The 19,825-nt window shown below is 40.2% G+C and overlaps 2 protein-coding genes across 2 annotated transcripts in view; one reads left to right on the top strand and one right to left on the bottom strand.

Moving 5' to 3' along the window:
* Positions 1-6,114, bottom strand: part of ZNF277 (zinc finger protein 277) — a 41,424-nt gene extending 35,310 nt beyond the window's left edge. The window contains exon 1 of the mRNA XM_053978908.1: positions 6,057-6,114. Within this exon, the coding sequence (XP_053834883.1) occupies positions 6,057-6,099 (43 nt within the window). The 5' untranslated portion in view covers positions 6,100-6,114. The remainder of the gene's footprint in view (positions 1-6,056) is intronic.
* Positions 6,115-6,426: 312 nt separating this feature from the next.
* Positions 6,427-19,825, top strand: part of DOCK4 (dedicator of cytokinesis 4) — a 218,492-nt gene continuing 205,093 nt past the window's right edge. The window contains exon 1 of the mRNA XM_053977046.1: positions 6,427-6,499. Coding sequence (XP_053833021.1) covers positions 6,463-6,499 — 37 coding nt within the window. The 5' untranslated portion in view covers positions 6,427-6,462. The remainder of the gene's footprint in view (positions 6,500-19,825) is intronic.

Genomic DNA, 19,825 nt, shown 5'->3' with positions numbered 1-19,825 from the left:
AGAACCAAGAGGAAAATTTCAAGAAACATATTTGAAATGTATTACAAAGAACAGACAGGTGTCTGTGGGCCACTGAAGCTACTGACAAAACACGTACTACAATTTCTAATTTAAAGGTCTACTACAGCAGAATATTAGGACAGAATGGCAAACAAGCAGTGATCATGGAAACACCTGCTGGAAAATCAGGTCTTGGGATCAATGATTGGACTACTGCAGCTATATAATTTCCTATGGAAACATTAAAAGTTAACATGGACTGCTATTGTTTGGGTTGGAAGGGACCTAAAAGAGAGCACCTAGTTCCAACCTGCCCCCTGCCATAGGCACAGATGCCACAGTGCAATTTCAGTCTGGTTATGTGGTTTTAGTGGTACTGACTAATGCATTGTTTAATACAACAATTATCAGGTCATTGAACACTAGGCTTTTTCCATTCAAGTGACTGTAATTAAGTACTGTAGACAACAACTCTGCAGAGAACCCAGACTTTTACAAACACATTTCCCTGATTTCAGTGAGACACTAGTCAGGATGATGTGCCCAGCTCTTCACAGGCACAGACCTGCTTTAAAGTTGTACAAAACTCACATTTTTTTTTCTCCTGATTCTTGAATGTCATGTTCTTTCCTGCATTGTGTGAGGCTTTTATTGATGCAATATTTAAAGCTACTTTAAAAAGCCCACAGAAAGACATTCAAATGCTTTCAGGCTTTTCTCCCAGATTCAGCCTGCTGGGAGTTTGTGGATACGAATGTGAAGCAAAAACCTCAGAGAGAGACTGGGAACAACTGCAGTTTTAGGATATAAATGGTCACACAAAGTCGCAGAGTTCTAGCAGAGGTTTCAAGGCAGGACACAGTGGAAGGAAGCACTAAGGGCTGGGAAAGGTAATGAAGGCTCTTTGGATAGACAAATTTACCCTATACTGAAGTTAAAATACTTAATGCTTGTAATTTCATAATACTTAAGTTTTTTTCTTCCTTTCCTACTGTTCATATACACAACCATATGCTAGTTTAAACCCTACATCCCTTCATCAAGACAGCTGGCTAAAGTCTCAAAGGGTGAACTCTAAGACCTGCTTATATGACAGGCATACCCCGTGGTAGTCATCATTGCTGACAAGAATCTATAACTTTGGTGCTTTCCAGAAAACCAGTACTCCCCAGTAAAAACAAGAGCAGTGAACAAGGTGTTTCAAGAGGCATAACAAATTATCCTGGCATCTGTGTTACACTCAGAACATTCAAAACACTTGACGTACCTCTCTAGCCTATACCTCTACATGTAAATAAAGCATGTTCACATCTATTATTTGTTCAAGTGATGAGAAAGCTTTTTGGGGGTAAGAATCAGATATTTGCCAACACAGAAACAGTTTATACGTCTTCATCAGTTTGAGGACTGATAAAACACCACTCATTCCTGCTCCACTGCAGGTAACAGAAAGACTGAGCACAGGTTTCAAGGAACTTGAAGGCTTTAACAGGCAAACAAATTACCATGTTAAAGCCGTGTACCTGCTTACCTGGCAGTCTGAAGCAGCTCACTTCTAAATAAGCTGTGGTTAGAGAATAGAGGAGCTGATAAAACGTAGTTTGTTCGTGTATCAAAGCCTTCACTTGCGACTGAGAGGGCAAGAGTTAGCTCAGTATACTGGAATAAAGATAAAGGCCACCCATCTTTGCTTTTAAGCTATGAAAGTCTTCTGAATTCAGAGAAAACCAAATAGGAAGTCTTTATCGGGTATTTTTGGGGAATACAACATATCCTATGCCTTGTGCTAACAGAAATTATGCATTCATGCTGAGGTGTGGGGATACCCTTTGTCTTCAGGTAAAATACACTGCACATTTACAACACAATTATTTGTAAAATTATGGCAGAAATCGTGGGCACTTCAGATCTCTATTACCAACCAATACAATCCATTACTTATTTTATTAAGCCATGATGACCTGTTTAATGAAATATTTAGTTTCACTTGTATATTCTCCCACTGTCAGTTATTTAAGAAATGTGATGTGAAGGCTAAAACCACTAAAATATTACTGCAACAGTTACATGAAAGGATTCTGCCTTTTCAATTTTCAAACAGAGAAGCACATAAAAGGTGATTTTACAACAATAATTTAGTAATTTCCAGTCCTCCAAAAGATCCACTTGCTTATTCGGTAAATGTTTAAAATTACTTTGAGATTGAATTTTTAATTAAAAATCACAAAAAAGGCTCTTTAAACATTTTTAAATAATACTGCTTTAGGAGATCCATTCTGGTAATCATATTAAAATAAATTGTGTTGCACTTCCAGAATTAATTAGTGAACCTGTCCTCCAGGTGTAATTGCTAATTGTTCAGTTCACAATGATTAATCTGCATCCTTTACAGAGCTTATAATGCCTACTAGTAAAAGGAATCTCTTCTCTCTCTGTCCAAAATCTGTAGTATGGTGGAAGCCTCAGGTCCTGAAATTCTCTGCTGCACACAAAGATTTAACCTGAGAAACAGATCACCAGTGGTGTTCTGGATTCTTGAAAGTGCCCTGTAGGAAAACAACTGAGGACGCAACCACATTTATGATCATTTGGAACAGGTGGGGGTTTTTAAGGAAGGGTACTGAGAGGATATCAACCTCTAAACCCATGAAACAGAAATGGGCAGAGACACATGGGCTGCTTATCAGGCTAAGGTCTGAGGATCTCTTGAGAATGAAGAGATGAGCAGAGTCAGCTGTGTGCTCTGTCACCTTGCTGGAGTTTTCACCCACAGACATGAGCAGCCAGCAGCTCCCTGTTCACCACCATGCATGCCGTGGATATTTTAGAGAGGAAAGAAGTAAAGCACTCAGTCTGATCTGAACAGGAGTGGTAGGATAAGGAAGCAGGGTCTGGGAAGGCATCTAGTCCATCAGTTATTTGGTTAAGGACTATTCAGTATAAAAGAAACAAAAAATAACAATGAAAATGGTAGATTGCACACAAATGTTAATAACAGGTGAAAACAGAGACAGTAAGTTGTCTCTGCCAATATTGGAACTAATGGCATTAAAGGAACTACTCAGACATGCTTGAACAGGGTCAAGATGAACTTTTGTCACTGATAGTAAAGGGAAAATGCATGACTATCATATGCACTATGGTATTTTTGAGGGTGTTTGTGGATGGGATCAGAAGGTGATAGTGGAATTTTGTATACTTTATGAAATGGACTTAAACAGACTTAAGAATCCACACTTATACACAAAGTGGCCTGTTCAATGGGAGTGCTTGCAAAGCTAATGAGGAATGCATCCATTAACCTGTATGGAGAAATTCTTTGGGTCTGAGAGTACATGGGACTACCTTTCAGTGACCAGGAAAGAGAAAACCTTGCATTCCAGAGCCCACTGCACTGAGCAGCTCTAATAGCATCCTTAACAGAAGTTAAAGAATTGAGCAAAAGAAGTAATGGCTGTACTCTCAGGAACAAACCAGCTCTCACTGGAGTATCCTATAGGTAGAGGAAAAAAAAAAAAAAAAGTAGACATGTGCAAGATCAGTTAAACTTTTGTTTTCCAGAGTAAACTGAATATTCTTAAAAATGGGGTATGAGAGAGACACATGGAAGGAATCAGAGTAACATGTTGTGCTTGGACATGGTGCACCCCAGCAGCATGTGTTCAAAAGCACTTGAGCACAAGACCTTGAGTAGGAAACTATAATTACCGATGAAAAACAATGAAAGACACACTTCCAGAAAAAATACTCATTTTAAAATCCTTTGACTTTGCTGTAAGAAGTGTTGATATGCAGACTGAACAAACTGTACTGTGGACAGTACAGTAATATATTTATTAAAAGCCACTTGGTGAAGGCTGCTGGAAGGAACTAACTAGAAAGCAACACTGTCCTGGATTAGAATATAAAAACACAGGCTTTCCAGTAAATAGAATCAGCAAACCAGGAAATAGTATTTTGTTTAATTTTCCTATATGCTGCCTCCAAGTAAGTGACACACCTCAGGTGCACATGCAAGTACAAGATTTTGCTAGAGAGAATACTTTTGTAGAAGTTAAACCTCTGAATGAATAAAGATTTTGTTCAGAGGCAGAGAAATAATAAATATTAGGGTGGGGTATTTATTTGTCCATAGACAATGTGATTTATACTCTTAAGATCTCTTGACCCTATGTAACTGTGTTGTAATCAAATAATTTTGAAAAGGCTGTTTCAGCTATTGGGCACTCTTGCCTTTGTCCTTGTTAATGCTCAAGTCAGTCATAGTTAACATGAGACAGCAGTTGCAAGGCTGGGGCAAAATTTTATGACTCCCAGACAGCATGCTGGCAGACCTGTCTTATGGGGAGATAAAGCACATGGATGTACATGAAAGTCTATAGGCTAACATAAAAGTTAATTTAGCCTGACATCTATTGTTTTGATTTTCAACAGTGATTTTTACATATTTCATTACCTAGAGACTCCAAATTATCTGCCAGGGGGTGCAAAGTGAGTTTGGGAGCAAAGACAGAGAAAGTCCACTAGTCATTTCAATGAGTATTTGTGCTCAGTAAAAGGAAAACAGCATAGGCCTCTGAATTTTCAGTTTCCTCAAAAAAATTCCTTTTTTTCTTTGAACTGGTGCCAATGTTTTTACAAGAGTTATTGGAAAAAAACCTCAGGGTAACCTCATAATCTCTAGTAGTCCACAGACCTATGTATACACAGAAGAGCTGCACAGTCTCAGGCACATGTTCTTTCCAATAGTTAAAACAGCATAGCTTTGCCTCCAGGTGCAATTAGACCAGTGTGGAAATGCTCTAAAAGGGTCTGGCTTTTCTTGTATGAGGTTCATACCAACATACTGTAACACAGAAATAAGGCAAGGCTACTGCTCTAACTACTAGCACAAATTGATATTACTTTTATGAATAGAATAAGGGCACATACTAGACAAACAAGACAAATGTCACTTAAAAGACCACTCACTATCAAAGGCCCAAACACAGAATAAAAGTGCTCTAACTCCAGATTTGAAACTGCTTGCTTGCACATGACTTCCTTTCACTGTGTCCTTCACATTATTAATGACTTGACAGTAGAAGTTAAAAGTCAACCTGAACTGAAAGCTACTCTCTTAAGTGTGAAAACATTGAACTATTTTTTTCATTTGGATCAAACCAAAGAAACCCATAAAATCTCTAGATACCACTTCAGAATATTGATTTCATTGAAGAACACTTTTCTAAAACCAGACATAATCATTTTAGAGATAACTTGTATCTGGTAAGGCCTGCAAAGCAGCATCATTATCGTTGGTTTTCTCCGTTTTTACTGTCTGTGCCTTTCCACAGGACCAGAAAGAAAATATAACCCAGGCTGTTGCCCTTGCCTCAAAACACCCAGCTTCCTCTTAAAAGGACCAGTGTAGCCTGAGGATTTCTTGCCGTTTTTCTACGGTGAGCTCTAGCTTAGCTCCTTCCAGGAGGGTGCAGACATACAGACTTCTCGACAAAGACATAAACCCTGCTCTTGCTGCTTACGGCACCTGGCTTATCCCTGCAGTAATTCCCCATGGTCCATTTGTGCTCCTCGCTGTGCACTGCCTGCTTTGCACTACCGCTGTGTATGTGCGCGCTGACAAACAGATTCACGTGAGAAGCCAAACTGCTTCCCGGACCATCAGCCTCACGTCCCTCCGCTCTGGCGCGCTGCCGGCTTCAACTCCCTCTCCACCTCGACTTGCTGTTGGAAACTCTCCCTGTCCCCGCAGTTCGGTGCGCCAAAGTGGAAGGACTGGTATCAGTAGGACCAGAGCGACTCACGTCCCTGTAACCAGCGGGAGGAGGGTACGGAGCTGTCCACGGCTCTTCGCGGATCCCCGCTCCGACGGGCGACAAGCGAGCCCCACCGCGCCAGGCCCTAGCGCTCCCGGCTGCGCGACACGTGTCCACCGCACCCCGTCCCAGGGACGGCTGCGCCAGCCCCGTCCCACCGTCCAAGCCGGGATCGCGGAACGGAGGGGAGTGGGGGAGAGCAGTGCGAGACCCCCACGCGTCCCGCAGCGCACTCACCTCCCCGCGCCGCCGGTCCCGCAGCCCCGCGGGACGCGGCCATGCCGCCACCGCTCCGCCCGCCGCGGCGCGGGGCGGCCCCCGGGAGCCGCGCTCCGCCCCGCTCCGCCCCGGCGGGGAGCGCGGAGCCAGACGGGGCTCGTAGTCTCTCCCGCGGCCGCGGGCGACGAGGGGCGCGGCCGCATCGAGGCACTACGTTCCCCGGCGTGCAGCGGGACGGGGAATATAAGTGGCTGGCGGCGAGCGCGCTTCAGTCGGTCCGCCCGCCCGAACAATGCCTTCGCCGCTGGGGCTGGGCAGCCGCGGCTGAGCGCGGCGGGAGCCCCGGGCAGCGGACGCGCTTGCCGGCCGCCGCCGCTCCCGGCGGAGGGGCTGGCGGGGGAACGGGCTCTCGCACGCCGCGAGCATGTGGTTACCCACGGAGCACGAGAAGTACGGCGTGGGTGAGTGAAAGAGAAGGCGAGCGGGGCAGAGTGGGGGCGAGGAGCGGCGCTGCCGGCGGGGAGCGCATCCCGGGCAGAGCGGGCTCGCCCCGCGGGGCGCTGCTGCCGTTTCCCGCTGCGCGTGTGAGCGCTGCGATGGGAACCGAAGTCCCGTCAGGGCACGGGGGAGCGGCTCCTTCCCCGGGGGCACAACAAAGGGCGGCCGATGCCCAAGCCGCGGCTCCGGCGTCTCCCGCTGCTGCCAGGGGATGGGGTAGGGGCCGGTCCCCAGTCTCCGAGGCGGGCGCTCAATTCTCCCTGCTGGCGCTGGGTGAAAAGGCTGGCGTTTCACGGGGAACAAAGCAACCTAAAAACATCCCTGGGAGCGGCGACCCGGTGGGAGAAGGTGTCCGCCGGCGGCCCGCCAACGAGCGGCGACGGGGCCGCGGGCATTGTTCGCGTGTCGGGGGTTTTGTCACTGCTTCACTGGAAACCAGACAAAGTGTCGCTTGTGGGAACCGCGCTGCCTCGCCTGTTTGTTCCCCTTTGCCCGGTGCAGGGCTCTGAAGCCCGCGGGTTTGACTTGCGGCGTGATCGGAGAGACTCGCAGTGATTTTATTTTTCTTGGCACCGCCTACGCCAACACCCGGTGAGCGCCGGCCGCTCTTCCCGGACAATAGCCCCCTCTGACACGGGTGTAGCTGAACTGTTGTACAGACCTGCCGGCGTAGTAGGCAGCTCTCCGTGTGTTTACGTCGCATTTGAACGCGGAGTTGTTCACGCTGGAGAAAAGCGGGAGGAGCGCGGAGACCTCCTTTGTGTGTGTGTGTGCGTATAGCAGCGCTGTGGAGAGCCGAGAGCGCGGGGCCGCTCCGTCCCATCTGGAGTTGAGCCCAGATGTTGCCGTCTTCCGAATGCTAAATGACACAGATCATCGATGGGATTTTTTTTTTCTTGACTTCTTTATTTGTCAGGTCACAGCTGGGTTGCAAGATATTGATTAGTCCTGCCACCCGCCTTTCTTTACGAGGATGGGCAAGAGGCTTAAAAACCACTCTGGGACTCCCTGGAATGGCATGCTGGATATTAGCAGTCAAGTATTTCAAGCTGCAGCCCTCCTCTCCGTCTATTTATTGTTTATTTTTATTTTTGATCCTAGTGTGCTATTTCACAACTGTAAGCATTCTCCCTCCACTCCCGATATATGAGCTAAAAATCACTCTTTCTTATACTGAAAACAAGCAGATGAAATTGTTCCCCCTATTTGAATAACTATCCCATCGTTGCTAATCAATTAAGAGATATTCCTTAAGTAAGCTTTTCTACGTTTAGTAACCCTTTTCAGGTACTTAGAGGCGAATTGCTCTTCAGCTCTGCCTTGCTTATGAGAGCTGGTGTCGCTGAAATCCTACTCCTGCTAAGGAGATACAGTTGCAATTTCTCAATAGAGAGCTTCCTTTGGATCAACCAGAAAATGTAGTCCACTACAAAGATTGTCTTTATTTATGCAAATATAATATAGTCACCAAAACGATGTGTATTCTTATTTGAATTCATTTCCTGGTTTTCTGTCATTTGGCTTCCAAAGGCTATTCAAGCTAGTAACAAAAAGCCACTGTTCAAATTGGTTTCTCTGTACTCCTAGGATGGGAATTATATTATATTTCAATATGACTATTGCAAAATGTTGAAATACTAACCTAATGTAATTTAATTTTTCTCTTGGACTGCTTTTTATGTTATGTGCTCACTCACTTGCATAAGTGCTGTCTGCAAAATCTTCACACCCAATTACCCTGTAAGCTATTGTACTACATAGCCGTGGGAGGGGAGGCAGGAGAAAGGGTTGTATCTTGCTGTATAATTATTTAAACTTTATATAAAGTGAGCCTCATAAATCAAACTTGCGTTTTGCATCACAGACCAACTTATGTGTTTTCTTTTATTTTTTTTTTACTGATAGGATTATTACATTTCCAAACAGCTATTTTAATACTTCTATGTCTATCTGCTCTGGTAAAATGGGTGCATTAGGAAACCCCTTTGAGAATCCCGCTTAGTTGTACCAAGCATATATATGCTTTATGCAAAACTCAGGACTTGCATCAACATCAGACCTCATCTGCATTTTTAGTCTGAATTCTGCAGCACATGCTGTGTTCTGCACATTTCTACTGTGATGCCAAAATGGATGAATAACCAGACAACAGCCACCTGGTTGCACTGAAGGGTTGCTGGTAACCAGGTGGCTATTGCTCACTTGTACAGCCTGACTGATCTGACTTTGAGGGGTAGGTAATTCAAGTCATAATCTTCTTTTCTATAATTTTTTTAACTTCTGCCTGCTAGCTATTGATATCTGGTTGATTTTTTTCACTGAGCATCTTGCTTAAGTCCGAGTTCATTTACTAATAGGCAGACACACTGCTTGTTCATTTCATGGTAGACATTCATGCTGCTAAGAGGAGAACACTACTGCACTTTTATGTGCCACCTTTTGTACTATGGTTATGTGTTTTTATTTCCAAGGCTACAGATTTTGTCAGTTATGTTGTATTATCCCTCAGGATGTTTAAGTGAAATAGGAATATTTCTCCCATATTGAGAACTTGCTTTGTCTGGGTTTTGGTATCTGTATTTTCAGAACAGAAGGTTAAGCTTGTATATTTCACTTCGCAATTGCATATGTTTTGAATCACACCTTCAGCTGTGGTGGCATTGTACGAAGGATCCTGTGGTCAGTTATGTGGAGTATTCAGCACAAAGTATGCTGATGAAAGGGTAGGAGAGGTAAGATTATTTCTTGCTGTTAATAGTGTTTAAATCTGGCCGATGTCAAATGGAGTGATGTATGTAAATACTGTATGCTGATCTATGTGAATTCAGAACCAAGAGAATCACAGATTCATTTAGGTTGGAAAAGACCTCCAATATAATAGAGTCCAACCAATGACCAATATTGTTTAGAACAATAATAAAACACTTTGTTAAAATGAATCATTTAAGACTGCTTAGCTTAGGGTGCAAAGCAGTAAGTGCAGCTTTCAAAAGAGACTCTTACTTGTTGGTGCATACTGGAAACTTTTAGCTGTGATAAATAAATCACAGGACTACATAATTACCTTGTAGCTGCTGTTTGGAGTAAAGATACAAGTTCTGTTTCATCCTCTATATTCAGGATATGTTTTTCTTTTTGTCTCACCAGATCTGCATATTGCCATATAATCTGATTTCTTTGATTTACTTGAATCTGTAAGAGTGCAGTTATGTTCTCTGCAAAGTAGGTGATTTACCCTTTTTCACTGAGCACAGAGTTTCTCAGCATTTCTCTGGAAGGCATTTTTTTGGATTAGGATGGAAAGATTAATTAAGGAGAATAATTAAAAACAGTTGCTGAATGTATCACCTAATTTATAAGCAGAATGGCAATCCAGATGCTGAAGTCATTCTAAATTCATTTTGTACAGCAAAATATACCAGTTTAACTCTGCCAAGCTGAAATAGTGATTGATATTTTTAGTGTGGTTAAGCCATAAATGTGCCTTTCTGAGAGGGGGCATGAAGTTTGGGCATCTCCTAGTTTATAGATGGAGAAGTGAAATGTTCAAATGGCTTTGTACTGTAAGCTGAGGTTCGTAGGAGGAAAAAGACAGGGGCCTATTAGTTGATCACAGGAGCAGTATTGACTTGCACATAGACAAAAGCCAAATCAATTGGCTTGTGTCCTGTTCTGAGTTGCAGCCAAAATAGTCTTGCTAGCAGTCCTGTTGAAAGATAGCAGATATCCTTATCTCCATGCTGCAATCCCTTTTTTATCCCTTTCCCTTATTTTACTGTAAATGAACTTGGTTTGATTAGCTCAACAGTAGCTCTGTCAGTAGCATGGTATAATGTGTTTTGTTAAACATAAACACTTCATTTGCTTTTCCTGTGTGCCTCTTCAAACAGTACAAATAAAGTCTTCAATCAAGCCTTATTTCCTCCATTCCTCTCCATTAATTGTGCTTCACATTTCTATCTGGAATTTGCTTTGTATTTTTGTCTTAGACTAATATTGTCACTAAAAATGAGCTGTATCCTAAACTTCTACCAAGCTGTCTAAATAGCTATTGAGAGTTGAGGCAGGGCAAAATATAATGTATTTGTGGGCTCATTTAACTGAGGGGCAGTTGAAGGGTGATTTTTGCTTTCTAGGTACAGCTTGTAATTGTTTGTAGGGCTGGTTGCCTGCAAGCAAGTGGAGGTGAGGTACCATGGGGCTCCAAGAATGAGGCTGAGAGGATACCAATGCTCCCTTTGCCTCACTGGGACAGTGGGAGTCCTTTATGAAATATTCCCTGAGTTCTAGCAATCTGAGATCACAAAGACCCACACATTTTCTATAGGAACATTTTTGACACATGACACATTTGTCTTGGAGGCTTTTATATCAATTTAGTATGTCAGTCAAATAAAGGTGGTATTTTTTCTAGTCTTTTATATAAGCGTTAACTTTCAATGTCTTTAAAAAATGGGATTATCTCAACCTGCAGCTTTTGGAAAAAAAATTGCTGACTGTATTCTGTTGGAGTACAGAATATGAAGTTGAGTTTCTTAAGAAATTTTTGGTCATAAGAATAGTCTTAGGCTAAACAAATTAGGTGGTGAAATTTTCTTGAAATAAGGCTAAATCAAGATTTTGAAAGCTAATTTTAAAAAGCTGCCTCCAAAAATCTGTATACTTCCTTATGGGTTTGCAATGTTTTAAATGTCTTCACTATTTCCTAAGGATAGCTCAGAGCTAGCTGGCTCATTAACATGTCAAGTAGTGCCCTTCAGAGACCCAAATTTTTCCTATTCCCTATATATCTGGAGCTACTGAGGACAATTTCTGAAGGTGGTGGTTATTTCATGGTTAGCTGTATACTGATGTCACTCTTTCTTCCTCTTTGGCTGTATTGAGGGTTTTTTACAACCGTTCTCACTGTTGGACTTGTGAGGCTACTAGCTGGGCTGGATTTATCCAAAACATGATAGAACAATGGTGAATTAAATGATGTAAGCCATGAAGGTGAGAATGTGTTCTCCCTGTGGAAAAGGAGATTTTAATTTTTTTTTTTAATCTAATGTAGGCTAATGTAATCTGTGATTGTTTCTGCACACTCAGGCAGCTTGAGATGGAGTCACTAACTTCTCTGTCAAGGAAGCTATAATTGGTTACTGAACTCCTACCATGCAGATCTCAGCAGCTTTTTGCACTGCTGCAAGAGTGTCTGCCATTGACTCATCTCTTTGCTTCCCTAACCTGTACCCCAGAAAGGAAACTTCAGAAAAAACTTGAGTTTCATGTTTGCAGCCTGTGACAATGTTTTCTATGATGTTCCATAGTTCCCAACTCATTTCTGAGTGTAATTCACTGTGTAGGTTTTGTTCTATAAAGTTCTCTGTAATTTGAATTTTGGGATTGGGGAAAATCCTGAGGAGAGCATTTTACTGCTTGGATCATTTGTGACACTTGAATGTATTCAGCAACTGAGACAAGGCACTTTGAGCAGACAGTTTGCACCCCTGGGAAACGTGTTACTTCATTTCTTTGGTTTTTAGAAACATTGTGTTTTGTGGTTTTTTTGTTTTTTTTTTTAGCTGGATTTGTTGGTTCTGTGAAGGTACAAGGGAACAAACTTGATAACCTGTCAAAGCCTGGTTCTTCACAGAATGGTTGAAATACAAAAGTTTTGCTTCATTTTCAGTCTGGAATTTCTTTTGTTACTGTGGGATTTTTTTGCATGTAACTGTACATCACTGAGTAACCTTTTGTTTTACTTTTCTTCATTTTCTTGCTATCTGTTTGTGAGGAGCTGGGCAGAATGACTTTGAGGTGACCATCATCCACTTCCCAGTGATTTAGAAGCCGGGTGACTAACCTGGTGGGAAATGTCTCTTTTTATTTATTTGTCACATGTGTTTAATTAGTCTTAAATGTCTCTAGCATTAGAGACAAACAGAAGATTGCTTTTTATTTTTTTTTCCTGAAGGCAATCAATAGAAATATATAAAAATATTTAGGAAGAGTTTTGAGAGATTTAATTTGCACTGCTTTCTCAAGGTCAGGTCAACTCTAGCTGTCACTTCTGAAGCATATTTGCCAGTATGTTTTTTAAAATGCTGATAGCAGAGCATCTACAACTTCTATAGTCAGTGCTTAGCAATCTCACTACCTAGGAAGTGTTTAGCACTGGACCAGTTTTTCTCTTGAATATTTCATTATGTGTATATGAAGACTTGCCAGGACTTTTCCTTGTATGAAGTAGCTCCAGTTATTTCATTCTTTCCTTGCAGATGATATGTTCTTATCTATGACAAATTGATCTATGTTCAAAACTGGGCAGGGAAACTTTATCAGGTAAAGCATGAGCATCTTAGTGTGTGCTTCAGGTGATGTGTCTTGTCTGCTTGTCATTCCTGGTGTGACATTTTTTCCTTTTGCAGTAGCATTGCACTGACTCACATTCAGTCGGGAACTGCTAATCAATCCTTCAGATCCTTTTCCGGATTACGGTTGTCTAGACAGTCGTTCTTCCATCCTGTATTTGTCAGCTGATTTCTGCTTATGTGTCTTTACTGAATGGCACTTCTCTTCAATGCTATTTATTCCATTTGTCAGCCACACTGACTCCCAAATTTCCCTTCTCTCATATGTCTGTTGGAAGCACCCTGCTTGACAGGTTTGAGAGATGAAATTTAGGAAATGTACTCACTAGCAGAAGCAGATCTTTTTATGAGAACCAGTGCGTGATAAGCAACCAAAGATGCTTGGATGCCACAATGATTTGCTATTAGTTTGCATTGGCATATTTAAAGGAATGTGTTTTTCAGATCTTTACAATGATAAGAGACCAAAGTCAGCTGCTTGCAGTTTCTCTTCATAATGCATTTTTCTGGTTACTCAGAATATATGTTCCCAGTTATATAGTTTAAAGATTATATGGTAACTTGTCAACTTTGCATTTTTGGGCACCTGAAATGTTTTGTTTAAAAATAATGCTGATCTAACTTCCAGATGCTCATAAGTGAACAGGAGAGCTGCAAACAGTGTAGCTGTGAAAGTCACCTGTGCTATAGGGACAAAGAAACAAGCTTGGATTTTGCAATCTGTCATGTATTGTGCTTGCTCTTTGTTGTTGTTTTGAGTAAGAAATTGCAGTATTAAAAAATCAAAAGCCTTACTGTAGGAAAAAAAACCTCGCTGATATTAATTGCGCCTTTCATCTTTCTCCAGTTAAAGAACCAAATCAACTTATTTTTTTGGATTCACATGCAGTTATTTATCTACTTTAATAGTAACTGCTGAAGTTACTTCAACTAAAAGTGAGTAAGGTGTGCTTACTCAGTACAAAGAATTTTGTTTTCTTCATAGTTTGTGTATAGAAAACCACACTAGTAGATGAGGTAATAAAAGTGAAAATGGAGCTGTTAATTAGCAAGACTCAAGGTGTTTGAGAAATAAATTTATTTCAGTTCTGCTTTTTGTGTTACTGGATTTCAAGTATATGTTTTTGTGCTTTCAAGGCTCTGGAAGTAGGTGGTCGCTGGTCTAATGCTGAATCATCTGCTTGTTCAGTCCTTTCTGCAGCAGAGAAGAAATGTGGTGCCCTTTGAAATCCATTGCTTGGCATTTCTTGATTTGAATTTTATTGTTGTTTGTACTGAACTTACAATTTCTGAGTTTTATTTAGAAATGCAAAATGAGCCCTTAACTATAAGGGTGTCTACTGATGCATTTCAATGAATACTTATCATGGCGTAAGTGGGAATCTATACACACTGTGGATAAGACATTATAACTGCATAATAGGGTCTTTTCCATAATAGAAATTATGGAATTCTCCTTCGTTGTTTTTATAGCAAGGCATTTTCTTTTATTGTCATAAATCATTTACTACATAATAGGATAATGTTTTATTCTTTTGCAACTCTTAAATTACAGGTTTTAGTGCAGAAATTAAATTATTATTCTGTAAAGTCTTATTTTAACTTTTCTCCTGAGTAGTGTAGTGAGGTGAGTATATACCTCAAGATGTTGGGCAGGCTGGGACAGGATACATCAGTACTTCTGATGCTTTGTTTTCTTCCATGGGCTAAGTGTAAATTTCTATTATTTCATTATTTTTATTATAGAAACCTAATGGGTAACAACTTGATCCTTGATCAAGCAGGAGTTATGTTATAGACTATATAAGTATGCAGTAGTTGTACTTCCATGAAGTAGCATTCATACTTCTGTAGGTGATATTACCCATAAAATAATGGCTATTAATTTTTTTATGAGAAAAGCCCTGTGTGAAGATGGCTATTGGGTTTTAAGTGCACTAGCTTATCTTTTGGAGAAAAATATAGCATGGGGTAACTTAAATGTCAGCAGAGGTATCACTATGAACCACTGAATCCATAGGTACAACTATGAGGAGCAGTCTCAGACTTTTAGGTGCAGCCCTGAGGTATGCTGCTTGAAACAAAGCAGGATAGAGATGGGCCACAGGTTGTAAATTTTTTTTTTTTTTTGGCAAATGATAGTGGTAGTTTTGATAAGAAATAAAGTTGAATAATGCTTTGTATCTTCAAGGAGTATGCCTCTTTTCCTAGGTTGCATGGTTCCTTTCTTCACATCTGTACTAGGCCTGTCGGTACAGAGAGAGTACAGGGCTTGACATGCAGTTTGTGTCTTTGCATAGGATTTAGAAGTGCTCCTTCTGGTGTTAAGGTTGTTTCCTCTTTCTCTGATAAAGAAGAAATACGATTCTGTATTTTTGAAACAATTTCATGGACAACAGTTGGCAGAGCTGCTCTGTTATTCATGGTTAATAGTGGAAACTTCTTAAACATTCTTTACTTATCTGTTTCTTCCCTATTCCTCTTCATTTGCCCCCTGCCCCCAGCTTCCTTCCTTTTTTTTGGTGTGTAAAACTTAGGACAAAAAAAGAGGAAATCCTAAGGTGGAAAACAGAAGATCCTTGTTCTTCTGTTTCAGTGTAAGAAGCACATGTCAGTTCTCTATTGGGTTTGTAACCTCTATTCTTCCACTTAGCCTTATCAGGAAAAAAAATATTAGCTGATTATAAGTCAAGCCTAAATGATATTGATATCCTCTTTTCCATTTGGAGTAAGAAGCCCTGAAGGCTATTTCTCATTTGGCCATTAGTTCTAAGTTCTCAGCTGTGTTGAACAAATGGGCTTATTCCTATTGCCTGCCAGGTTAAATAGGTGAAATAAGGGCAGACATATCTGCCTGCATATATTTTGCCATTTGATTTGTCATGGTGAAATATGCCAGTGGTAATAGTAAGCATGTCAAATTACAGATTCTCTGGTTGTTTCCATTACTGGAAAGCTCAATTCAATTGCTTAAATTTTGATTATTTTTTTCAGATTGAATTGAAAGACAAAAGACTTATATGTGAAAAAGACAACAGACAAGTTAGGCTTTTTATAATGATTTAATTATCCAGAGACAATTTCTTTCCACCAATTAATTTAAAAAGCATTGTAAGAGATGCTGAAAAATATGTAAAATAGCAGAATACTATGTGTTTTTCCAGGCAAATGTGTGATGTTCTTGCATGTGAGACAGCTGTTGGTTTTAGAGTTTAATCTTCTTTGGAGATAGTGTTTGGAAATGTAACATGGTAAGCAATATTCTGAGGAATCTGAGGTAATGGATTCTCCAGCCTCAGGCATGGTGACATGGAAATCACTTATTCCATAATTGCCTGCAGTGTTACTTCTTTTAAGCTGCTGTCAGTGGTTGCTTCTAGAAAACACTATTGTTTTACTGGTTTATTTTTTTTTTAATCTAAATAGTAGCTTTATCTCAACCTGAGCAATTATAATGTGCTTCAAGAAGCAATTCATAGAACTTGCTCTCTTGATGAAAAGCCTTGCCTTCCTGGTGGCATGAAGGAAGAGTGGTGTCAGTCTTGCTGTTGCTACCTCTCTGTTGTTCAGCGTTGGACTGAATCTATTGCTTTTGTATCTTCAAGCTTAAGTGTACTCTTGCTTGTTTACATTAGAAAATTCCTGGGGAAGCCTTTAAGACTGAAAACTGTTGATCTTTAATGTGTTTGTATGCAAAGGAAAGTATTTCTTTGTTTCACTTCTGCAAAGAATGGTTCTGCCAAATTGGCTGGGTCTTGAATAGCAGTGCCTCTAAAAATGTATATTTAATAGATGTATTAAATGGCACCAGTTTTAATGGCTAAGATAAAGTATATCTGTTGAGCAGGCACAAATTATGTTGGTCCCTGCTTTCCTAATCTAATCTGAAAAATGTAACGTAGTAAATAGGAAAAGTGCAGCTGCAATTTTAGAAAAATTGCATTGGTTTTCATCATGATTCTTACAAAGATATGTTTGGATATATATTGATAAATATTGCCTCTAGCTCTTTTTGAGCAGCCAGTTAACAGCACCATAATTGACATGCAAATATAGTTGTACAGCTGATAGAAATCTGTGGTCTTTATCAGTGTGCTTTGCCTCTTTTTGAGTTCCCCAGCAAAATAGTGACCAAGTGGAAAGGGACTGGATTAATGAGGAGGTGCTTCTTTTCAAAGAGGCAAAGGTCCAGAATAAACCTATTTAATTGAATGGACTCTTAAACTAGCAAGTTAGGATCTTTTGCTTAGTCTATGAAATTGATTTATTGTTTGCAGAGCCACCGTAAGTTTGGCTTGTTAATGACCTCTGTCAAATACCATTTATGTTTTTATGTACCTTATGCAAAGTCTTAAAAAGCACTCTGCAGACTACAAATAGCAGGTTTTGTGTAGGATATGAATATGCACAGCTACACTACCAAATGTTAAAGTAATCCAGGAAACTCAGTTGATGATATGTGTGTGGTAAGACTTTGTTGAGCAGAATGTAATTGTCTGGGGACCAGCATGACCATGGCCAGGTCAGCTCTGGGGGTCACCCAGCTCTGGCCATGTGCTTCCCCCATGCCTTTGTAACAGCTTCTCTGATGAGCAATTGCGAGAGCTGATCTGGCTGAAAACTAATCACTTTTTTGGCAGGGAGGTATTTACACTGCATCAGCACCTCTAGCTGAGTTTGGATTGTCTGCCAAAATAAGTGTGCCAGCGTGGGGGGGAAGTGAGGGAGGGTGCAGCTGGGAGTACAGAGGATGACAGGACCACTGCGCTCTGCTTGTGCCTGCAGGCGTGTCAGATGAGGTGTAACAGAAAGCTACAGCCTAATGAGATATTTAGTTGGTCTATCAAGAATATATTACACTTTTCATGGGGCAGGAGCAAATAAACTGATAAACTGTATGTCATCTTATCCAGCTGTTTGGTCTGGATTCATCTGTGCTTTTTTTATGCACAACCCACTGTTAGTTATAAAACTCTTACACATTTTAAGTTACTGCCAAGTACGGTAAGTGCTTTCTTGTTCCGGAGGCTACTTTGTGAGCAATTGCCTGTTTTGGAAATCCCAAATTTTGTCTTCCTTGCAACAAGCAGAACTGTCCAAGCACACTTTTTGGACATGAAGCTGAGATTGATTTTTGTGAGCCCTTAGCAGGCTGCTAAAATAGTTTGAGTATCACAAGATCAGAAAATAAAAACTCTAAAGGTGTAATTTCAATTTTCTGGATGTAAAATTAGTCAAATTATGCTATGGAGCAAAACTTACAGAAAAAGATAGAAAGTGAAAGAACTGAGAACTGGTAAATATACATCAGGAGTCCTGTGAGATGTTAATAACACAGTAAAATAAAATGAGCACAAATGTCATACTTCTAACGTCGTCCTACTGCTACATTGAGAACTTAAACAGGTAAACATTAAGTACTTTCAAAATCAAAATACAGAAAAGAAAAAATGAACAGTTCTGCCTGATATAATAAAACTATTTTATATTTGACAATTTCACAATAAAATATTTGATGTTATACAAATATTTTATAATAAATATTTTATAATAATGACATACAATAATAATAATAATAATGTGGTTGTTATGAGAACTTAAATGGAAACTGCTGCTTCTCCAAGATGATGGCTCTTAAGCATTGCCATTGTCTCTTCAGTCAGCACAGATTTGGGAATAAATTTGAGGAAGAGGTCTTAGCAGTTTCTCCTTCCAATTATGTCTACTAGTCCCATTTCTTCTTTGCTGTGGCTATCTGTGTTAGCTGTCCTGGAAGCTATCAGTGGAGTGCCTGAGCATTCTGCACTGCCAGAGTCATGTTCCCTTCTGGCTCTTATCCGCTGTCGCCGAGCTCATTTGTCTCTCCTCTGTTTGCCAGTTTTTTAGGTCTGAAAACTACAACTCAAGCTTAGAGAAAATACTCTTTGGTTAATTATGCATTGTTTGTTTTGTACTAAAATAAGTTTTGGATACATAATGAGAACCTTCAGGCCAGGAGGAATCGTTTGATTTGGCTATGATCTATGGGGTACCAGATTTCTCAGTGTCTGTTAAATACGAAACAGCATCCTTATGACTTTTCTGGTATGGTAGCTGTAAAGCTGGGGCATCACATATGTAACATCATGCTGGAGGCATTTTCTTGAGTATCTTCTCCCCTTCTAAATTAGTCTAGTTATGAACTGACTTTTACTGTGTTCAACACATTTTTAAAATCTAAAACACCCTCTAGGAGTGGGTGTGTTTAATGTACAGAAATATATGAGAATAGGAACTGGAATGTGATATGTAAATTGTAGATGTATTTTTTTCTCAGTTTCCTCAAATTGTCATCTTGCTTGTGATACTTCAATTACCAAGTGTGTTTTTGACCAGTTGTCACACAAGGTTTTGAATTTATGTGTCCCTGCTGTTCAGCTTTATCACAATGAACTAGGAGGTGAGGAGGAGAAAAAAGGAGCTATCATATGTATGATAATTGTTGTTTGGCTCATATCCAGGGTTCTGTTTATAAAGAGTTCTATATTGTGATCTTAAAATATGGAACTTGTCTGAAAATGTCAATATTTACTTTTCTCATGAAGTCTTGATTTGTTGAAGTACCTTTAAAATTTTAGGGGCAAATAGTTGTTATCAGGCATTGGTGTTCCTATTGCTTTTTGCAAAGACAGTTTAGATAACCCTTTTCATCTGTATGCATGTAATTTTTTTGTTTTTTTTTAAACAACTCTACCCTATTGGTTTGCAGAAGGAAGTGTTTGGTGGGTGATATATTTATGGAAGATTAGATACAAAGACAACTTTATGATGAAATATGAAAGTGGTTTTGAAAGGAATAGCTTTGTCTCCTCAGATCTATATTTAATAGGAAAGCTGTTTGGGCAGGTCTGGTTTTGCTTCTTTTTATTTATAAAGGTTGGATACTGGATAATTCCA

The sequence above is a fragment of the Vidua macroura genome, chromosome 5 (assembly GCF_024509145.1).
Source record: "Vidua macroura isolate BioBank_ID:100142 chromosome 5, ASM2450914v1, whole genome shotgun sequence".
Taxonomy (NCBI): Eukaryota; Metazoa; Chordata; class Aves; order Passeriformes; family Viduidae; genus Vidua; species Vidua macroura.
This window is presented reverse-complemented; position numbering and strand designations above follow the sequence as displayed.